Source organism: Natrix helvetica (genome assembly GCF_964273705.1).
Source record: "Natrix helvetica genome assembly, chromosome: 1".
Lineage (NCBI taxonomy): Eukaryota > Metazoa > Chordata > Lepidosauria > Squamata > Natricidae > Natrix > Natrix helvetica.
In genome coordinates, this window is record NC_138548.1 from 158,296,319 (window position 1) to 158,319,040 (window position 22,722).

Genomic DNA, 22,722 nt, shown 5'->3' on the forward strand with positions numbered 1-22,722 from the left:
GAACTGAACTCAGATGGACATTTCTTCCAACAGTTGTCTCAAAAGTGCTCCCCCCCCAAAAAAACCAGCAACTGGACTTACTTTATTTTTCTTGCAGACATTTTGCTTCTCCTCTAAGCAGCTTCTATAGTTCTGACTAACTGGCGAGGAAGGAAAGATTTATATTTTTTTCAGTCAGCCAGTCCTTGACTCTCAAAGTATTAACGATTGACTGACTGACTGACTGCAAAGGGTATAAATCTTCCCTTCCTTCTTAGAACTGTAGAAACCTCTAGGAGGAGAAGCGAAATGTCTTCAAGAAAAATCAAGAAAGCCCAGTTGCCATTTGGGGAAAAAAAGCACCTTTGGGACAACTTCTACATTTGGATACCTTTATACAATCAATACATTATTATCAACTGAAAAAAAATATTTATTTGATTTTTTAAAAATTCTGCCTTTATTATCTTATAAATAACTCAAGGTGAACATACTTAATATTCCTTTCTCCTGCTGTTCACCCCATAATAGCAACCTTGTGAGGTTTTGATGAACCGATAAAAAACAAATTTTATGCCTAAAGCTGGGTTAGACCTCACAGCCTCCTGGTTTCTAGGCAGCACCTCTGGTTAAGGAAACATTGGCCACAGTGTTTTTTCCCCCCCAAGAAACATTGGAACATTCTCCATAGTTTTATTTCAAACTTTACCAATCTGCCCTTCTGGAGGCAGTAAATCTGCAACAGGAGATTAGTATCACGGTACATTGGATGTGATCTGGCCTTGTTTTCTGGGAAAAGTGCTGAAACATCTATCAGCATGGGACTGAAGGAAACAGAACACTCTAGTGTTTTCCAGAACATTGCATCTCATAATGATACACTGAGCACACCCTTACTTCTTTCACATATTTTCTTTTTAATACAATACAATACAATACAATAGTAGAGTTGGAAGGGACCTTGGAGGTCTTCTAGTCCAACCCCCTGCCTAGGCAGGAAACCCTATACCGTTCCAGACAAATGGCTATCCAACATCTTCTTAAAGACTTCCAGTGTTGGGGCATTCACAACTTCTGGAGGCAAGCTGTTCCACTGATTAATTGTTCTAACTGTCAGGAAGTTTCTCCTCAGTTCTAAGTTGCTTCTCTCCTTGATTAGTTTCCACCCATTGCTTCTTGTTCTGTCCACAGGTGCCTTGGAGAATAGCTTGACTCCCTCTTCTTTGTGGCAACCCCTGAGATATTGGAACACTGCTATCATGTCTCCCCTAGTCCTTCTTTCTCTTAAGCTAGACATACCTAGTTCCTGCAACCGTTCTTCATATGTTTTAGTCTCCAGTCCCCTAATCATCTTTGTTGCTCTTCTCTGCACTCTTTCTAGAGTCTCCACATCTTTTTTACATCGTGGCGACCAGAACTGAATGCAGTATTCCAAGTGTGGCCTTACCAAGGCATTATAAAGTGGTATTAACACTTCACGTGATCTTGATTCTATCCCTCTGTTGATGCAGCCTAGAACTGTGTTGGCTTTTTTGGCAGCTGCTGCACACTGCTGGATCATATTTAAATGGTTGTCCACTAGAACTCCAAGATCCCTCTCACAGTTACTACTATGGAGCACGGTACCACCTATACTGTACCTGTGCATTCCGTTTTTGTTGCCTAAATGTAGAACCTTACTCTTTTCACCATTGAATTTCATTTTATTAGATAGTGCCCAATGTTCAAGTTTGTCAAGATCCTTCTGTATCTTAAGCCTATCTTCTGGAGTGTTTTTAATTGGAATTGCTAAGGTCTGATCTTCAACGTAAGGTTGTACATTGAAAAGTAAGGATTGACCCTGGTCCAATCTCCTAATTTGAAAAAAAAATGGTATATTTTTTAAAATAGACATTATCATCATACACAATACTAACTAAAATCATTTATGGAAATCTTAAAATATGATTTTGCCTGCAATTATCAACAATGAAAATACAATATGAGTAAATGCTACATAGAAAATCCCATTAATATACTACAAGCACTTAACATCATGTATAGGAGTATTACGTGATGAAATGTGCCAAATTCAAAATTGATCTTTATAGTTCTGATAGTATCAGTTGCAATTAAAATAGCAAAATAATTGGATCCTCACATATCTGGCACTAAAAAGGCAGGTAGCATATATACTGTAGAAAGTGTTGCTGAACCCATTTTTAAACATTATAATCTTGCCTCAAGTGTGTAAAACACTCTTCCACATGCAGCATATGTGCATTTCAGACAGCCCCACACTGCTTGCGCGTTATACAGCTCTTCTGCAACTGTGTTGATTACCTTCTGACTCAGCTTCGGTGCAGAAGAAAAATCCTAAAATAACACTTTGGTGACAGCATTTTGCTGGAGCTGCAAAACAGGCAGCTTCCCACTGATAAAGAACTTTCATTTCATCCCATCTCCCTAGCCCATCACTTTCCTTTTGCCTTCCTGAATCAAGGGCCTATGGTACTTAGGACTTTCACCAGGCATTTTTTTCCCCTGCTGTAAAATATAGTGCTATGAAGTAACATAAGAATGGGTGGAGCACTGGCTGGAACCTGGTTTTTAATGCTAAGAATATTGCATTGGTTGATGTTAGAATATTCATGAACTGGCAGAGACATGGTAACAAGGTCAGCCAATGTATAGGCATGGCAACTGGGTCAGCCAATGGGAACTATTTGGTGACTTAGAGCCATGCCAGATGGCTGGGAGCCTGGGCGTGGCTTAGGCTTAGCTTAACTGCCCTGTATACAGGAGGTTCTCTTCGTCTGTATTAAGCTCTGAACTGAAACCAAGCCTGTAACTACTACCACGTTGGAGAATCCACTATTGGTATTGTACATTTACTCAAGTGTTATTATGTATATGAAGAAGTTAATGAATCCTGCTGAATCAGTTATCTGTGTGTGCTTTCTGGATACGATTTCTGCAACAAACGCTGACAGTTGACCTATAGAGAAAATGGACCATTGTAAGGAAGATAATGTAAAGAATACTTGTGAGGTGGCCCAGAGAAGCTTCTAAGGACTTCTGGGGAAATGATCACCAACAAATTTCCACTACTATACGGTCTATTCTGCTTGGGAGCCTTGAAAAAGGACCTGCTGAACCATTGGGTTTATCACTGAACATGTCCACTGACAAACCAAATCTAAATTTTCTGCTAGATTGTCTTAGAATTATATTTGTTCTTTCTGATGAACTGACAACATTTTTGGTGATAAAATGGAATCTGTGAACTTTTCCTGTGAAGTTTAATTGGACTGATGTCTTGTAAGTGACAGGTTCATGTTGTGTTACGAATCAACAGGGTGCAAGAAAGTGTGTAAAACCTTGTCAATGTAATTTATTCACTAATAATAGATATGCTTGTGAATATGGAACACATCAATTGTGCCCATCCCACTTGATCAGTGTCTTGTTGGGGAAGTGCGAAACAGATGGAGAAAATCAAAGTGATTCTGCCTGTGTCACCATATCCGTTACTCATGCACAGAGAACGGTCCATAGAAAAATTTTGCAGGAAAGAATCCCTCACACATGCACAAAAGGGGAGCACACACATGGTTTAATGAAAATGTGCAGAGACAGTTAAATAAAAGCAGGTTAGGAAGCTTTTTCTAGCATAAGTGAACCATCAAACAGCATCTCTAGTGGGTGGGTATTTAATTCATCATTGTAATTCTAACTGACGGTGTGATGAAATAGGATAGGGTACCAATACTTGTTGCCTGTGAAGAAATAGCTTTTTACTAAGCCATGTCCAATAGCTCCTGATGGCACTTTTGAGGGATAAAATGAATATAGGATGTCTAATCTGAGTACAAAGTCAGGCATAGGAGAAATTGAAGGTAGAAGGATTGTGACCGGAAAAATTGAGCCATGTAACAGTTCCTTACAGCTTTAAAGGACTAGAAAGAAATGGAGAAATGACTTAGAACAATGAGTGTAGGCAGATGATCCAACCGCTTTAGATTTTACTTAATTATTCACATAAAAAGAGCTTGCAGTATTTACAGTCTTGGAATCACGGCATCTTCATGTTAACCTGAGATAAAGGCTACATGGACATGTACAGAGTGGGTTCTGGCAGGCACTACTGCTGGTTTGCTCGTGTGCACGCTGCAGACATGCACTTGATGTACAACTAAAATTGTTCTGCGCCTGCGCAGCCAGAAAACAAGATGGTGGTGCCTATGGCGCCACCCAGAGAACTGCTTCAGGGGCGTGGCAAGTCTGGGTCATTGCCGGTTCCAGCAACCCAGGCTGCCAAACCATAATCTGTTCGCCAAACTAGTCTGAACCAGTAAGAACCCACCATTGGACACATACTATAAAACTAGGATTTTTTATGGTTTGCTAATTTGTTCCGCAGGTAATTTGTTTTCTCCCTTTCTCCTACCAGGACCCAGATTCTGGACAGCACAAAAATCAAATAAAGAGTGAACTAGAAATAAGATGCAACAATAAAGTCTGTTGACACTATATCATAGATCGTAAAACCGAAAGCCATGGTTCAAAATGGCAGGAAAGCTAACTAGAACTCTGAGCCCCCAAAATACATTATAACTTTGAGTTATGAGCAAACCAGGTTCAAAATATATCTCAGGCTAAGCTCCATGTGTCCTCTTGCGTTACTGAATAGAGTAGTTAACATTCAAGGAATAATTTGCAGTGATTCATATGCACAGATCAATTGAGTGAAGTTATATTGAGACTGATAGTTCAGATTAGTGCATGGATGATGTTTTTATTAGTTCAGCAAGCAAGCAAGGGTCTTTTGATTTATGACCCACAACATTGAGGAAAGCTCTGCCTTAGTCAGTGTTTCTCAACCTTGGCAGATTTAAAACGTGTGGACTCTTAACTCCCAGAATTCCTTCAGCTGGCATAGGATAGGGAAACCCTTACTTTGGGGTTTTTGTTGCTGAATTTCAGGAGTGAGGTCCATTAAATATCAACAAAAGAGAATATTAAACATCAATTAATCCTCTCCCCATTGTGGGTGAGGGATAATTTGATGAGGGAATCACTCAGCACTGATGCTTGAGATGACAATAGAAAGGTCTTCAGATCCAATCAATGTTTTGAAACAATACTCAGAAATCTGAATATTTATGTAGCCTGCTCTATTAGCAGCGTTCCCTGGATGGATGGATGGAAGGGGCCTACACCTGGAAATGGGGATAGGAAGAGCCCCTGAGGGAAGTTTGATTTTCCTGGGAGATATAGTCCCCAGGAGAGGGAGTAAGAGGAAGTTTCAGGGAGCTGAGGTAAAACAGGATTGAGAGGGAGGGGAAAGGACAAACTGCTAAGAGGGAAAGAGAAAGATATCCTTGAGAAAGAGACAGAGATTATGATATTACGACTCCAGGGAAAGAGTCTGTATCCTGCATCCTGGCTGTCATGAGAGGGAAACTGGATAGGCCTCTCACTGGGCCTGATGTTAGCAATAGCATGTAGACATATATACCGCTTCACCCTCTCTAAGTGGTTTACAGAGTCAGCATCTTGCCCCCAACAACCTGGGTCCTCATTTTAGTGACCTCAGAAGGATGGAAGGCTGAGCCAACCTTGAGTTGCTCAGGATTGAACTCCTGGCAGTGGGCAGAGTCAGCCTGCAATACTGCATTCTAACCACTGCGCCACTATGGCTCATAATGAGACTTAGGGTTAATGAGACAACTGGATTGGTGAGGGGCCATTTGGCCAGAAAGGGCAATTGTTGGGACATTTTGCTCACCGGTTCAATGTTTGATATTATTGTGATCCTTAATTTGATTTGATTTTTATCTTAACAGTTGTTATTTTAATTAAAGCTTCCAAGGGAGGATGTTGCTATGCCTGGGCTAGGTGGGTTGATCACCTGGGAAAGGGCTTAGAAGGGCCCGATTGCCAATGGCCCTTTTGGGGGAAGTGCTACACGTAGGATATCAGGAAGTTGAACTCTGCAACTCAAGTACCATAAAATAAATGAAGGAAACAAGTGCAAACCGTAATTCAGTAGACAGAATTACCTGATGAAGCTCCTCTTGAAAGGTTGTTACTATCTGAAATAAAAGTAAAACTGCACTTACAGAGAGCATTTGATCACTTCTTTTAAATCATTAGGTTATTAAGAAGACAATTTGAGGTTAGCCTTTAAGGCATGAAACAGCAGAATACACATACAAGAACATTTGTCTCAATATGGCTATAGATCCACCAAAGAGTGGCGTATTAAGTTGTTTTCAAAATCAAACAGCTGAGTGCTTTGCCAATTTCAGTGGGATGTAGAAAGCCTCTGGATAGAAGAGAATGGTTGACAATGAAAGCCAAGTCATTTTGCCCAACCCCTTTCGCACTGCTAGATCCAGAATCCAGATTTACAGATCAGAAAAACTCTTGTTCCTAGGAATTACGTGCGAAAACATTCACCATCAATATTTTCTAATGGGAGATTTGATTCTACAATAATTCAAACAAAGCTTTCTAAAAACTTTGCTGCTCAGAAGGGATGGCAAAATGACTCGAGATGAACTGGGAGAAAGCAAACCAGCAGTATAGCAGAGGTAAACATTTGGGTTGTCGAGGGGACGTAACTTCACTCAATTAATCTATGCATCTGAATCACTGCAAATCATTTATTTGATGAGTGTTAACGAATAAGCCGCACTAGACTAGAACTGGGAGACTTAGTTTCAAATCGTCGGTCACATATTAAAATCAGTAAGTGATCGGTGTCACATAATTTCTCACACTAAACCATATGCAGCACTTGTATTATCTAAGGCAGAGCTGGCTGGGGAATTCTGGGAGTTAAAGTCCACAAGTCTTAAAGTTGCCAAGTTTGGACACCCTTGATCTAAGGAAAAGGAGGCCTTTCAGACTGATAGGATCTTTTGCACATTGGATAAGATTTAAGACTATAGGATATCTAAGGGTCCCTTCTAGATTGTGTGGTAGAATCAGTAGATTTGGTGAGAGTTGAGCCACACTTTCGGCCATCTCTTTAGGGCAAGAGTGTCAAACTCATGATGACATATTGTCGTCACGTGATGTATCACAACTTTTTCCCCGTTGCTAAAACGGGGGTGGGCTGGCCAGCGTGATGTACACGGCCCACAAGTTTGAACACCCCTTCTTTAGGGCATATGGCCAGAACCATGGTGACAGGATGAAGGGTGACCTGTGATTCTAGTTTGGGGCTCCAGTAATGGGTCATGGCAGAGGTTTAAGGCCCAGTCCAGCTCCATTGACAGTACTGTGTCATGGCCTTAGTTCATGCTATCCAGGGAGATTATTTTTTCTCCCCAGCTGGCTAGTGAATGATTAAAAGTAAAGGTAAAGTTCCCCTCATACATATGCACTAGTCATTCCCAACTCTAGGGGGCGGTGCTCATCTCAGTTTCAAAGCCGGAGAGCTAGCGCTGTCCAAAGATGTCCCTGTGGTCATGTGGACGGCATGACTAAATACAAAAGGCACAGGGAACACGGTTACCTTTCCACCAAAGGTTCCTATTTTTCTACTTGCATTTTTACGTGCTTTCGAACAGCTAGGTCAGTGCATGGAGCTCTGCCCGGCTGGAGAAGGGGTTACGAGAGCACCTATTCTGCCCCCGCCGAGCATAACTTCTTCTCTGGCTTCCGAACTCCAAAATGCGACTGCCAAGTCTTCCAGCAGTGGCCGCTCAAGGTGTGCGCTCTATGGTTGTGGGCTGGCTGCTGGAAGACTCTCTGTCCAGAAGACTCTCTGTCCGGCAGCTGGCCCATAACCATAGAGCGCACTCCTAGAGTGGTTGCTGCTGGAAGACTCGGCAGACGAGTTTTAGAGTTTGGAAGCCGGAGAAGTTATGCTCAGAGCGCGGCGGGGCGGAACAGGCACTTGCCCAACCCCCTTCTCCAGCGGGCGGAGCTCCATGCACTGACTTAGGGGGTATCCTGAATGTGCCAAGCTGCGGGAGCTGGGTGGCGGGCAGAGTGCCACGTGGCTTGGCGTCATAGGGATACCCCCTAGGTCAGTGAATGGCGCTCTGCCTGGCTGGAGAGAGGGTTTGCCGGGCGGCTGCTCGTGAGCATGGTCACCACATGGTTGCTTCGCCCCTGAGGCTGTGCCTGGCTCTTTGGGAGCCAGTTCACAAGGAGCAGCTGCCTGGCAACCCCAAAACAATAAGTCCTCCCTCTATAATAAGCCCAAGGCCATATTTCGTGGGGCAAAAGAAAATAAGACCCTGTCTTATTTTCGGGGAAACATGGTATATGGAAATGTTTACAACAGAAATGTTGCACTATGTCCAATGTTTTTAATGTTGATCTAATAAAAAACTTTATATATATAAGATTTTCCACCTCCCCCGATTTTTGTCTTAAAAGTAGTGATCTCCAGGTTCAGGCTACACGGAAGGGAATACTAAATTGTATAAGATGTTTTGCTATACTCTAAATTTCTTGGTTCGCTAAGCTAAGGCATTTATGTAACCCACACTATAGAGACTTGCTCCAGTAAGCAGAACAATGGAATTGCTATTTTAATTTCCTATTCCTGTCCTATAGCTCAAATTAGAGCGAGAGAGAGAGAGGTGGGGGAGGGAGGAAGGGAGGGAGGAAGGGAGGGAGGAAGGGCTGGCTTAGTCTCTATATCAGCTTGACTTCAGTTCAAAATCAACAATGCTGCATTGGAGCTCACGTTTGCAGACAAATGTTATGGCTTAATTATACTGAGTAACTGTGGAACCGATCTGGGTATTGACTTGCTCTTGGTGTCTTTGCCCATCTGATTTTTTCTGTTTTGTGATTGGCCATAAACCTGCTGGGAAACCCCCTTCTGATGCAGCCATAATATCTACTATGTGAATTCATCGTTCCAAATAGGTCTAGTATCTGATACACAGATATGTAATCCTGCTCCTTTTCTGTTCAAGGCAAAAAATCTTGAAATGTAGCCCTTACGGCACCTTACTTCCCTTTGGCTGGTTTCTTTTTCCTCCCTTTGTTCGTAATTTTTTTTAATCGGTTAACCTTTTATCACTTACTACTTCATTCCTAAAAAAACAAAAAACAAAACACCTCCCACTGGAATCCATGGAAATGCCAGTACACATTAATTCATCAGAAGGCATCAAGCTGCCTGTTTCTGGAATGGAGGATAGGAGGGAGATTCAGGATGCTAGGGGCTTTTTATTCTTTCTTTCCGAGTAGAACAGCAGCTCCAGGCAGATGGAAAATCTTTCCTGCTGATCCTCCCAAGTGAAAGATAAAACTGCAGTTATTTGAATCACATAATGAATGAACCTCTAGCAACAGAATCCCACAGTCGGCAGTGTCTAGCCAGAAGCATAATATCTTGTGTTCCCAGAGACTGGGAAAAGAAAAGAAGGTTGTGGCAGTTCTGGAATCACACAGAAATCAAATAGCACAACTAATATGATTGATTATAGACCAGGATATACCAAAGCATTATATCCCTAGGATAAGATATTTTGGAGGGTTGTTCTTGCTTATATCAGTCACAAAACTACAGCTCTTTGCTCCCTCTTCTCACCCTGTCATATAGAATTTGGATATGAAAAAAAAACCTAGCTCTTTGGATGTTGTGGCCACGCCTCTATCCCTCTGAATTGCTATTGGCAATTCAGTTGGGATCTAATTTGGATTTTGTTTAATTTGGAGGCAAAGCTTCCCCCACTCTGAACTGGTTGGCACCCATTTACCCCCGATTGGAATTCATTAAGCTATCATAAAAATGAACGTTCCAGAATTTGAAGCTTAAAATTACTGTCTATGAATCTGTATGTGAATCTGTATGAAGGCATGATTAATACTATTAAGATATTGGCAGTCATTTATATGTCAGTATAGACCATTAGGTCACAAAGAACAGCAACGACTGAGCAATTAAACAATAATCATTTTGAATTTATGGCACATATTTTTGAAGCGGAAATATAATAATTGAACCTAGGAATTGTTAAGAAAAGTATCTGCTTCTCCGTAAGCTATGCTCATTCCATTCCATAGATTTTCTTTCCAATGAACGTGCTATGATCTTTACTCAATTCTAACAGAATAACAAGAGTTGCAAGGGACCTTAGAGGTCTTCTAGTCCAACCCCCTGCTCAAGAATTCTACTTCTCTTACCCCAGCGATGCCCTTAATAAAGATACATATACTTACGGTTTGCAACTTTGGCTGTTAGTATCTGGCTCAATTTCTCTGGAGACTCCACATTTTCTTCATCAGTTACATATTCAAAGCTAATAATAAACATCATAGCCACTCCTTCTTGGTTTTTCACTGGGATGATGTGGGTGTTACAAATGAAGGTAGACCCTAGAAAGAAGAGGGGAAAACGTCAACAAAAGTTTCTATGGAAATAATCCAATTACTTCCCTACAAGAGATTCCAAAATGGTCACCAATCGGAGAAATACAGGAACGCTTGTATATTTGTTTAGATGTGAATCCCCTCTGACAATTCAAGCACGGTGAAATGGAGCACGCTTTCCAGAACATTTGCATTGTGGCTTCTCGCTCAATTGTGCTTTGTGCATCACAAAAGCTTTGGACATGTGTAGAATCCCTCCAGGAAAGAAATTCAGTATCAACAACCAAGTGAAATGTATTTTATCTTTAGATCCATGCAAATGATTGAAAACTTTATTTATGGCAATGCCACAAATAAAGCCCTTTGGGTCCCTAAAGCACTGAGGCAGACATGGTTTTCCAAAGGCGGTCATATGAAAGGTTTTTCCTGGTCATTTGCACATAGAGGTATATATGCACAGAACCTTCTGGAATTGCTGCCAAAATAAACCATGTTAGGAACTGGGTGTTGTTCCTAATAACCCTTCAGCCAAAGCCAGGATGGTCAAAAATGTAAAACTGTATTCAATTAGATAAAAACTGAAGTATTTGTTTGACCAGTATGCTCAATCCCAGGCGGTCACTCACTTTCTCTGTGAAGACTCTAGAAAGAGTGCAGAGAAGAGCAACAAAGTTGATTAGGGGTCTAGAAGCTAAAATATATGAAGAACGGTTGCAGGAACTCAGTATGTCTAGTCTAATGAGAAGAAGGACTAGGGGAGACATGATAGCAGTGTTCCAATATCTCAGCGGTTGCCACAAAGAAGAGGGAGTTAAACTATTCTCCAAGGCACCTGAGGGCAGGAGAAAAAGCAATGAGAGGAAATTAATCAAGGAGAGAAACAATTTAGAACTAAGGAGAAATGTCCTGACAGAATAATTAATCAGTGGAACAGCTTGCCTCCAGAAGTTCTCTCTCTCTCTCTCTCTCTCTCTCTCTCTCACACACACACACAGACACAGACACAGACACACACACACACACACACACACACACACACTACATATAACGTAGACTGTTCTGGCTAGAAGCAGAAATGTAGGAACTTACAAATGCTGGTTTATCTCCCATAAACTTCAGGCAAGTCCTAACTGAAGTTACTTAGCCCCCCAACTTCCCCCCTCCAAAAAAAACAACAACCCAAGGCAGCAATCTTTCCTCTGGCTCAGCAATCTGGTTTAAATTGAGCTTTTGTTGGTGCAGCCTATGAAAGCAATGCCAGAGTCCCTGCCACCGCATTCACGTCCCTCACACGGAAAACATGCAGAAAGCATCACAAAAATAGATGTGGGAAAATGCCCTTTGGTTTTCGAAGTCCAGCGCATACACTGAAGTCAGCAAAAAGAGCACTTTTCTGTACCATTTATATTTAGCTTGCTTTTTATATTTAGCTTTTAAAAATAGATACATAATCGGCTGAAATCTGATCGTCGTCCCCCTCCAGAACCTGCTACTTATTTAATTTACAGTACGGTAAATTTTAGGACTCCTCCTCTCCCTGGGAGTCTAGGCTGATGCCAAACAGCTGTAAAGCCTAGTAACTACTATCATCAGAATAAACCCTTAAAGCACTGCAGCAAAACAAGCCAGACAGGTTGCTGTATGATGACATCCCATTAACCACATTGGGAATCATCTACACTGCTGACTTGACCACTTTGTGCACTCCATCTACTGGATTGGGTTGGGGTCCAAAAGAACTACCTGCATTGTGGTGACCCATCCTGGATGTTATTTCCTCCAGGGGAGTCCTTTCTAATGATAGCTCCCAATGCTGTGGCCTGCTGGTTAGTCATCTGGCCAAAGGTCTTCTTCTGTGTGGTTCCTGAAATGTCAAGGGAGCCTCTTTGGATCTGCAATTGCTTTGACATTTCTCTGCTTTTAGGAAAGGGGTCAAGATAGACCTTTATTTTTAGCCTTCCAACCTGTCCTCTTGGCTACTGCTCCTTGTCAATATTGGATTAGCCTCATACAGTATAATGATCCTAAATGTATTTTTCACCCTTTAGTTTTATGTTGCTCTTCCTATATTTAGTCATCTTGAGTGCCACGCTTTGATGGGAGTTATAGTTCAATATATCTGCAGGGTGTCAACTTGGGAAGGCTGTGGCCCTCTTGCATACATCACAAAATGAAATTTATATTGTTTCTCCTGTTGTGTGTCATTTTACGACTGCCCAAGCCAAGACATAAAGACTGACAGGTCTTGCCTCTCAAATGTTGTAGCTGCGGCTTCAATCCATCTAATAAAACAGTTAAGCAGTGACACTTGCCACGGTTTCCATGGGAACAAACAGGATGACTTTAGTAAACAGAAAATAAGCAATTTAAGACTCTTCCATCTGGGGTAAAAATAGAAGTGCTGCAGGCTGTGTGCTGAAATTGAGCCTGGTTAATCAGAGTATTGGAGGAGAGACTAGACAGACCCATTATGCTTTCAGTTAATTAAGAAAAATAAATATTGACTTGAAAGTGCGATTCCCTGATTTATTGGAAAAGGCAGTTGCACCACGTAGCTTGGAAATGTTTGACATCTTTTGCATCAGGTTTATAACATAGCGACATGCAGACTGCTTGGTCTCTGATGTCAGGGAAGGAGAGAGGGAGGGGAAAGGAAATGAGATACAGACTCAGAGCACAATGTAGAATCAGTTGCAATAGGCTTTGGAAATGGAGGACTTTGCGCAAGCGATCCAAGATTGGCACTATTTTGGCAGAAAGCTATGTTGGAAACCTGGAGTTTCCCTCTTGGTTTTTAAATCCATGGCTAAATTTGGAAGGCAAAGCAACTCAAGCATGTTCTAACTCTTCTTCATCCCAGGGCTGATCTTTAGCTTCCTTCTGGGTTATGCTATATATGACATCTGGAGTGCTGCTTATTGCAGCTGGTTATAGTTCAACACGTCTGCCAGGCGTCAACTTGGAAAGGCTCATGCACAATCAAAAAAAGAGGAGAAAAGTTTGCATGAAAATTGTATATATTGACTCATCTGGCTTGATGTAAATGCAGGTTTGATGGCCATCACTGAAACGGGAAAACCAGATGGGCCTAAGACACTGGAAACACTGTGATCAATTATCCCATGTGTCTATATAGTAATAGACTTTAACAGCGTATCTGGCCTTTGAATTGAGGCCTTTGAACTATGGTGCAGGAGAGAAGACTCCTGCAAGTCCCTTGGACTGGCAATCAAACCGGTCAGTCCTAGAGGAGATCAACCCTGACTACTCTTTAGAAGGCCAGATCCTGAGGATGAAACTCAAGTACTTTGGCCACCTAATGAGAAGGAAGGACCCACTGGAGAAGAGCCTAATGCTGGGAAAGACTGGGGGCAAAAAAAGAATGGGACGACAAGAGAATGAGGTGGCTGGATGGAGTCACCGAAGCAGTAGGTGTGAGCTTAAATGGACTCCAGAGGATGGTAGAGGACAGGAAGGCCTGGAGGAATGTTGTCTATGGGTTGGACATGACTTCGCAACTAACAACAATAAGCATATCTGGGTTGCAAAATCCCAAGTGGCTCCCAGAAGGCTTACACATTTCTGATAGAATGTTATCCCTTGAGTTGGGCTAGAAAGAACAAATTCCTCAAAGGGACAGAATTATCCTTTGGCACAGCCTACCGCCCCACCTAGCGTCCAGAATTCTGCAAATGGGATGTTTTAAAGTGATGGAAGGGAAAAATGAATTAATATATGAATTTGGGCATCAGCATGTTACCTATATGGAATTCATTATGTAGAAATCCTGCAGTTAAAGTAATGCACTTCTTACATTTCTCCTTGTTTTCCTTCTCATGATTTGAACATTTTAAGGATCCCAATGTCCACTTCTGAAGTTAAAGCTTTTAACTAAAGTCTGAATTACCCTTGGCTTATCTTGCTTTATGCTATATAACCTTAAATACATTCTTCCAAACTATTTCATCAAACCACAGCTTTGCTAAAAAACTTTTTTAGCATTTTCAGCTTGCCACTATCTACTTGATGGTCTAATGTCACAGCAATTTGTCTATGTTCCAACAGATGGTTTTATATGTGAAAATGAAAATGTTTTTTATAGTACAAGACCTTCAGGGTACCATAACTCCATTAATTTGAAACTGAGCGTGAATAATCCAGATTTACAGTTATATACCTAATCAGGCATATGCAGAACTTTTAAAATTCAAACCAAACATCTGATTATAAGTATGAAACATCCTGTTTTGGGTAGTGTGCTTGGCACTCAAATTGGGCCATTGACCTCAGAACATGTTGCTTTGGATTTGAAGTAGATTGCATACATAACAATTTGCATGTCTGGATTACCTATGAAGAAATTCTGCTTGATGTCAGGCTTAGAGTCAAGCTCAGGATGTTTTGAAAAGATTCCAAAACACAATGAAAAATAAATCCATTGATCACCAGGGGTAGAATTCAGATTTAGGCATCATCAGAAATTATCTTCTTCTTAAGCCCAATACTGAAAAGGGGTTGACCATGGACTTTCTGATAATATCCCATCCAAATACTAACCTGGGTTGAATGACTTCGCTTTTAGCAGATCACGAATAGCTGATTAGATGTAACCACATACTGTGGCAAGATGTAGCAATTGCAAGAGCATTTAGACTTATATTCAGCTTCATAATGCTTTACAGCCTTCTCTAATTGATTTACAGAGTCAACCTATTGCCCACAACAATCTGGGTCTTCATTTTACCATCCATGGATGGACGGAAGGCTGAGTCAACCTTGAGCAGGTGAGAATCGAACTGCTGGCAGTTGGCAGAATTAGCCTGCAATGCTGCATTCTAACCACGGCTCTTTTGTAAAAGTAAGTCCTATCTAATTTAATGGAGTTTATTCCCAAGTAGAATTATGTATGAATGCCCTGACTGCAAAACCGGAATATATCCAGGGTCAAAAGGCAATGGTGGAAAACTTGGATGAATGAATATTCTTTTCTTGTGACCAGAAAAAGAGGATTTAATTATTTAAAAGTACACTCTGTAGGTAACAGAACCAGGACAAAGCAAACCTGTGCGCATGCAATGTGATAGAAACCGAGAATTGGTTCCTGCTAAATAAGCTCATAGTTTTGTTCATAGTTTGCTTCATTATTGTTGTAGAAAGGAGGTGTTGAGCTTGATACCACAGATGTGCATTAAAAGTGGCATTTAGCACTTGAGTGCTTCAAACACTTGACACATAATGTGAACACACATTATAAAAATGTTTTTAAAATCCCAAACTTTTACAAGAATGTGAGGTTTTGTATCGTCAGAGATGGATAAATCTTCCTGCAGCCCAGCGGGCTTTCTAAAGAATGAAAAGAGAACATCAACAGTTTATTATATAGCCAATACCAACTGGAAATACGGTATGGAAGCATCTTTAGAAGACTGAAGAATAAATCTGCAAAAACAGGCAAAGCTGAAACCCACAGTGATTTCCTCTTCAGCATCATATATTCTGTCATTTCCTACTGCCCATCAGGCACAGTGGTTAGAGTGCAACACTGCAGGCTTCTTCAGCTGACTGCTAGCTGCAGTTCGGCAGTTCAAATCTCACCGGCTCATGGTTGACTCAGCCTTCCATCCTTCCGAGATGGGTAAAATGAGGACCCAGATTGTTGGGGGAAATATGATGACTCTGTAAACCTCTTAAAGTAGGCTGTAGAAGCACTATGAAGTGGTATATAAGTCTAAATACTATTGCTAAGTGCTATAAAGAAGCAGTTGATGAACAATAACAACAATACTTCTTCAAACCATCCCCTTTCTTCAAACCTATCCAACAAATCACTTCTACTAATCTGGCCTATGGGCATCATTGAGAACATTCTGTCATTTTCCAAATTATCGCCTATACTGAGGTTTAATTTCAAACAACGTAAGTGGATTTCATGAGCACATTCCCATTTAAGGTTGTTGATTAGTATTGATTGAAATGGCCCCCAAAGCTGAGTCTTGCACAAACTTCACTAACAATTTGCTCTGTATCGCATTGTTCAATAAAGTATGGTGCTTTCTTTCTTTTCCTCTTAAACTTTCCTCATTAATGTTGCTCTCTTGTTCAATTCCCCAAATGGCATCTATCAAATCCATTGCTGAAATACTAGGTTATTTTCCTATAAGCAGATATTAGGCTTTGAATGGAGTTAAACTCAACTGAATCAAATATGGTACTTGTTAAGTAAGTAATCTCCCCATTAGGAGAGCGAGTGTGCAGAGAAGTGTAATGAGAGTGGTATGGAAGAACCAGCATACAGGGACACCGAATAGTATAAAATATAGTAGTTTACTATGTTGAAATATAGAGGTATTCAGAGTTCAATTTACAGTCCAAGTCATACACGGTTCAGTCAGTCAGTTATCAATGTTCTCAGTTAAGGAATGATCGTTCGAACACAGTCCAGTATCAAATAATCAGTTTAGCACACAAAGCAGCTAACAGTAGCAAAAACACAGTAATTCACGATACATCCGATCAGCATCTAACAAACAGAGAGCTAACAGTCATTCTGGCTCCCTCTTATGGCTGTCTGAGGTAACAGCAACCAATCACATTTTACAGCACTACTTAAAGCTACAGTACTACCATCATGGTTTATATATTGCTAACCCAACTGTTAGCTTACATTCCTAACAGTAGTGTCATCTTGCATCATTAAAGACTGGCAGCTCAAGAAAGGCGTTATTCAAGTTCTGTGGAGCTGTAAGTAATGGTATCTGTCTGCTAACATAGCTTCTCAAGTCAAAGAATTTATCTTCCCACTTGCACTTCTTGTACATCATAAAACGAGGTCAGTTTGGATTCTATTAAATACTGCATATGGGGATGAAATTATGAGGAGAATGAAAGAAATTTGTAGTGTCTGAGCAATGGTCCAGATACACTGAATGTGGGCTCCTTGATGTTCTCTGAGTTTGGTGGGGTTTTTTTTTTGCAGGTGTTTCATTACCAAACTAGGTAACATCATCAGTCCAAGGACTCCATTGTTGAACTCTAAGCTATAAATATTCTCTTTTATCAATACATGAATGTTCCTTGTAATTAGAGAAACTATCCAAGAAATAATGGACATGGTAATAATAACATGTTTATAAACATGTTCAAATTAAGGTCTTCCCATCACTGGCCCCATTTATTTACACTATTAAGGCAAGTTTTGCGTGCATGAAACCATGTCTAAACACCTGCAAAGATTCGAAGAATTTTTTTCTAGAATTTGCAAGAAAAAAAAAGTAAAAACAAAGCCCACAGTCAATTTATCCATTGTGAAAATCTGAAGAACCCTAAATCAACTGATTCAGAAAAATGGATAAAGATGAAAAAAATTGAATTTGTGCTGGGATTATTTGTCAATTTAGTCACTGCTGAGCGGATTGCGAAGGGAGGAAACATATTTAGGAAAAAGAAAGGACAACAAAAGTATAGTGAGTTGTATATTGAAAATACCCATCCAACCAAGTCTATAAATAAATAGAAATAAGTACTTGCTTTATTTCAGTAATGATGTGGTCAGTGCTTGGTCTCCCAAAGGAAAAAGGCCCTGCTTTTCCTTGTGATGCTTCTTTAATATGGGAGATAGGCTATATAGCCTTTCAAGTAGAACAAGGAAGCTCAACCAATGACCCTAAGGTTCTGCTTTTCCAAGTGAAGAGCACTGGCCTAATCTTTTGGTAAAGTTAGGTGAGACACGCATAAAACATGTTAGATATCCACACAAGCTGCTGTGGTTTCCATTCCAGTCCTCCATTTAGGCGGGAGCCTAGGTTTAACCTGATTGGTTGAGAGGTCTGACAGCTCCCTATAAAAGGAGAGCTGTCAGACCTAACAGTTGCTGGATTGTACATACTTGTCTGTGAATAAAGAGCTTGTTGTTGCCTTGAACCTGAGTCTGTCCTCTCATTGCCCTGATCTAACAAAACATGTATGCTTTCTGTTTTGAGAAGGAACAGTCAGATAGCTCTGGATTAATTCAAACTTTTGTTGGTTTTGTGGCATTACAATTCACCTAACAAGCTAGGACTATTTTTTTTTATGCAACTTCTGAATCTTGCCAATGCCAACAATGAATTCATTCAATTCAATCTTTATTGATTAGCCCTTGAGCAGTGCAGAATTCCAGAAACAAATGGCTCAAATTTGATAAAAGCAATTTAAAATGGAATTGGAATAATATACAATTTAAAATGACATTGGAATAAAATGCAGTCTAAAATGAAATGGGAATAAGATACAATAATTTAAGATATAGAAAAAAATATGATAAAAATTATATTTCAGTGTCTCCCCTACAATCTACCCCAAGCAGTCCCACATATTCAGATCTCAACAGAACCATTTTGCTTAAATACTGTGCTGTGTTAAATGTTATTTTTAGATTCTGTCCACACATAAGGTAAGTTGTTCTGATATGGGGATCCCAATGGGTCATTCGTTTGGTATATAGACTGACAACAATTAAGATAAAGAGCCTTTGGTCCAGAACCATTGCACTGCTTTGCAAAAGTCCTCATTATTCTCTCTAATCCATTTTAGGGGTCCAGCAGTTAACCTTTTAGTTATATATTGTATTCCCTTCTGCAGGTTCCCCACTGCAGGTTCCCCACTGGCATCAATATACTGCTTAATAAATATGGTATATATGAGCTGTGCAGTCTTAAAAAAAACATGTATGCCTTAAAATGAGTTAAATATATTGCACAGGAGGAGGAGGAGAATTCCTTCTCTGTACGAATGCTTAAATTGTAAAGGGCATGCTTTGATGTAAATCTGATGTAGATTTTAATACTAATTAGAAATGATATAGATTTGTGCTGCATCCAAAATTTGGGTTTATCTCCAGAACTATATTTTACTAATCGATAGCACCTATACTGACCCTTGCATGGTTTATAGCAGGGGTCCCCAAACTTGGCAACTTTAAGACTTGTGGACTTCAACTCCCAGAAAATAGCTAGGCTGGCTGGAGAATTCTCGGAGTTGAAGTTCACAAGTCTTAAAGTTGCCAAGTTTGAAGACCTCTGGTTTATCGTTTTGTCTTTTGTTCTGTACTGTCTTGACCAAATATTTTCATCTTAAAATTCAACATTAATCTTTGAGTTTTCTTTAGAGAAAGGATATGAAATATTGCATACCGTAAGAGCCTAAGTTCTTAATTATATATTAGATATACAAGCTTTTTCAGTACTTGAGATCCGTTGTTTACCCACTCGTACTGTTGTTGTTATTATTATTTCTACTTTACTTCTTACTTTTTAAAATTTATACTCTTTTTATAAGTGCCAATCTCAGACATGCACAAAGAGGCTAATACAAATCCGCCCACCGGAAATTCATGAAAAATGAAATAGAATCAACCGCTTAATCATGTCCATCAGAATAACCCAGGAAAGTACCTGCAAGTAAAACAAAGTCCATTTTTTAAAAAATAGAAGGAAGAATGGGGAGGCCAATTTGAAAACCAATTTGAACACATCTTAATTCACCTGCAATGGTATAATAGGCAATCAGTTCCATTCAGGAATAATAACCTGAAAGAAAGTAATTGGTACAAAGAGTGATGAGGTCAGTGCTACCAGTTATTTGCCTTTCTGTTTTTCAGCATACAGTTTGTCCCTCTGGAATCAATTATCTCTCCATCAATTAAATGAAAGTACTGGAGTTAAATAATGCAATGTAATGTAATAATGTAATTGAAACCAGTACTCCAGACCTAACACATTTATGGATCACTTCACTCATCCTTAAAGTAGTGGACTGTTTAGGCTGCATAAGTGAAAGAAATGTTCCTATCTTGGTTCCATCATAATGTAAATATTACATCCAGGGCTGCAATATTAATCCCTTTCAAGGCTCTGAAATGTGATGTTAGTCATCATCATCATTTAATAACCCCATAACCCTATGCGGGGTAGAGTCTGGGCAACTGAACAGAGCTAGCAGAGCATTTAATGGCCGGATGCCCTTCCTGTCGCCTGAAATGTGATGTTAGTATATGCTACTATAGCTAGATCACCCATTAACATCTGTTTTCTAATTCAGATTGTTGGTTTGTTTGTTTTCATTATTGTAAACTACCCAGACATTCAATGTTCAAGCCATATACGTTATATAAAGGAATAAAATGCATGCCTTCATCGATCAGACACAATCCTAATTTCTGGTTATTTATATATTTGTATCTTAACTCGTTCATTATTTACATGATAGGCTTAGATTGTATATAATTGTCTTTTTTTTCAAATTTTGTCACACTATGTTGATATAACGGGCAGTGAGAATAACCTTGATGAACAGTAGGAAAATCCGAAACCAAGGTAAGGGTCCGATAAGAGAAATGTGAGTCCAAAGCAGGAATGAAATTTGAGGAAAAACTCTCAATTTTGCATCCAGTTCACTGAACCAGTTGTTGCAAGGACTGGCTGGCCCCGCCCCATCCCTCCCTCCCAGGAGTCTCCATATGGCCTGTTCATCATGCCAGGTAAGTGCAGGGCTCACATGGAGGCTCTAGGAGGGCAAAAAACGGGCCTCCAAGAGTCTGGAAATGGACCTGTTTCCAGCCTCCAAAGGGCCTCTGGAGCCTTGGGGGAGGCCGTTTTCAATCTCCTAGAGCAGTGTTTCTCAAACTTGGCGACTTTAAGTCCAGCATAGCTGGCTGGGGAATTTAGGGAGTTGAAGTCCACAGGACTTAAAGTCGCCAAGTTTGAGAAACACTGTCCTAGAGGCTCAAAGAAGCCTCCGGAGGGCAAAAAATGGGCCTACTGGAAGTATGAAAACAGGCCTGTTTCCAGCCTCCGGAAGACCTCCGTAGCCTGGGGAAGGCCATTTTCACTCTACAGGAGGCTCGAGGAAAGCTTCTGGAGCCTGGGGAGGGCAAAAACACCTCCCCACCAATAGAGCAGGAGGCCAAGTAGGCCACGCCCACCATGGCCACACCCACCCAGCAACCTGGCACAGCAACCCAGTTGCTAACATTTTTTAATCCCACCACTGCCTATAATAGAAATAGTCTTAGCATTCATAACTTGGGTTTTCAAGTCTGGTCTCCTTCGAAGAGCTGTCAGATATGATCATATAACACCACTGCCATCCAAGCTATACTTATATACTTATCCCAACTGATTTCCAATAAAATTCAAGGTGCTGGTTATCACCTAAAAACGCTACGTGGTACAGGACCTATCCCACGCTAACTATAATCCATTGCTCCATTTGGGAAGGCTCTATTTTGTTATTTATATTTATTGAGGATTTTACATAAGGTACAAAGCGAATCTAAAGAAAAAGAGAGAAGAAAAGAGAAGAGAAAGAGTGCAAAAAAAGAGGAAAAAGCATGAAAGAAAATTAAATCAAATATAATTACTTCTGATTGTCTCTTCAACAGATACTAATAAACCTATTGTCTCCCTTCCCTCTTAACTCTTCAGAAATCCCTTCAACCGCTTATTTAATTTTATCTGATTAAGTGATTAAGTCCATAAATCATAATTTTGGGGTTTTTTTCTTCTTTTAGCAAAAAATCTATCAAAGGTTTCCAGATATTTTTTTTAAAAAAAACTTGTTCCTTTCTCCCTGACCAAACAGGTCAGTTTTGCCATTTCTGCTAGTTCTGAAATTTTTACAATCCATTTTTTAAAAATTGAATTTCCTGAATTTTTGATATATTTTTTGCCATATTTTGATTTGATTATATGTGTGTGTGTATGTGTGTGTGTGTGTGTGTATTTGTGTTACAACCCCTGGTATGCCCAAATATGAGAGGAAGCTCACTACTCCCTCTTTCTGTCCTTCGGCTCATTACAGAAAACCATCCAGGCAGAAAACCATATTTTTATTTTTAATGTTGCCTTTTTATATTTGTGTTGTATTTGTGGCTAAGACTCCTGCCTAATATGTAATACAGCCCAGGTTCAAATCCCAGTAAGGGTATGGCTAGCTGATGAGAGCTAAATAGCTTGAAATAGATCTATACTAGTCTCCCTTTATTTATTTATCAGCACAAATACAAATACACACACACACACACACACATATAAACTTCTAGGTTTTATTTTTTAAATTAATTTTAATTTAATATTTTTAAAGAAACAGACTGACTTATACAGGTGAATTCTTGGATAGGAGAGAACCTAAGGAAGAGTTTCCATGAGTGAGAGGCATGCATCAAAAGCAGATTTTGAAAGAATCTAGAAGGCTGCAGGAAGAAAATAAAGGGAAAATCTCAGTGCAAAAGCCCAATAAATGTGGGTTTCCTCACTTGCTCTATCTGTATTATGTCTACACAAAGAGAACTGTCTTGTAAATGCTCAGGCTGTGAAGAATGGGATATAAATATATCATTCAGTAAATAATTTAAACCTTTAATAACATAGTGAAAAC

At 40.0% G+C, this 22,722-nt stretch overlaps 1 protein-coding gene across 3 annotated transcripts in view; it reads right to left on the reverse strand.

The window, feature by feature from the left end:
- KCNH7 (potassium voltage-gated channel subfamily H member 7) overlaps window positions 1–22,722 on the reverse strand; it is a 374,740-nt gene that overhangs the window by 159,271 nt on the left and 192,747 nt on the right. For 2 of the 3 annotated variants that reach the window (XM_081943611.1, XM_081943610.1), the window contains exons 3-4: window positions 10,159–10,314; window positions 6,024–6,056 (exon numbers count right to left, since the gene is read on the reverse strand). In XM_081943611.1, coding sequence (XP_081799737.1) covers window positions 6,024–6,056; window positions 10,159–10,314 — 189 coding nt within the window. The remainder of the gene's footprint in view (window positions 1–6,023; window positions 6,057–10,158; window positions 10,315–22,722) is intronic. The other variant, XM_081943612.1, reaches the window with a different exon arrangement.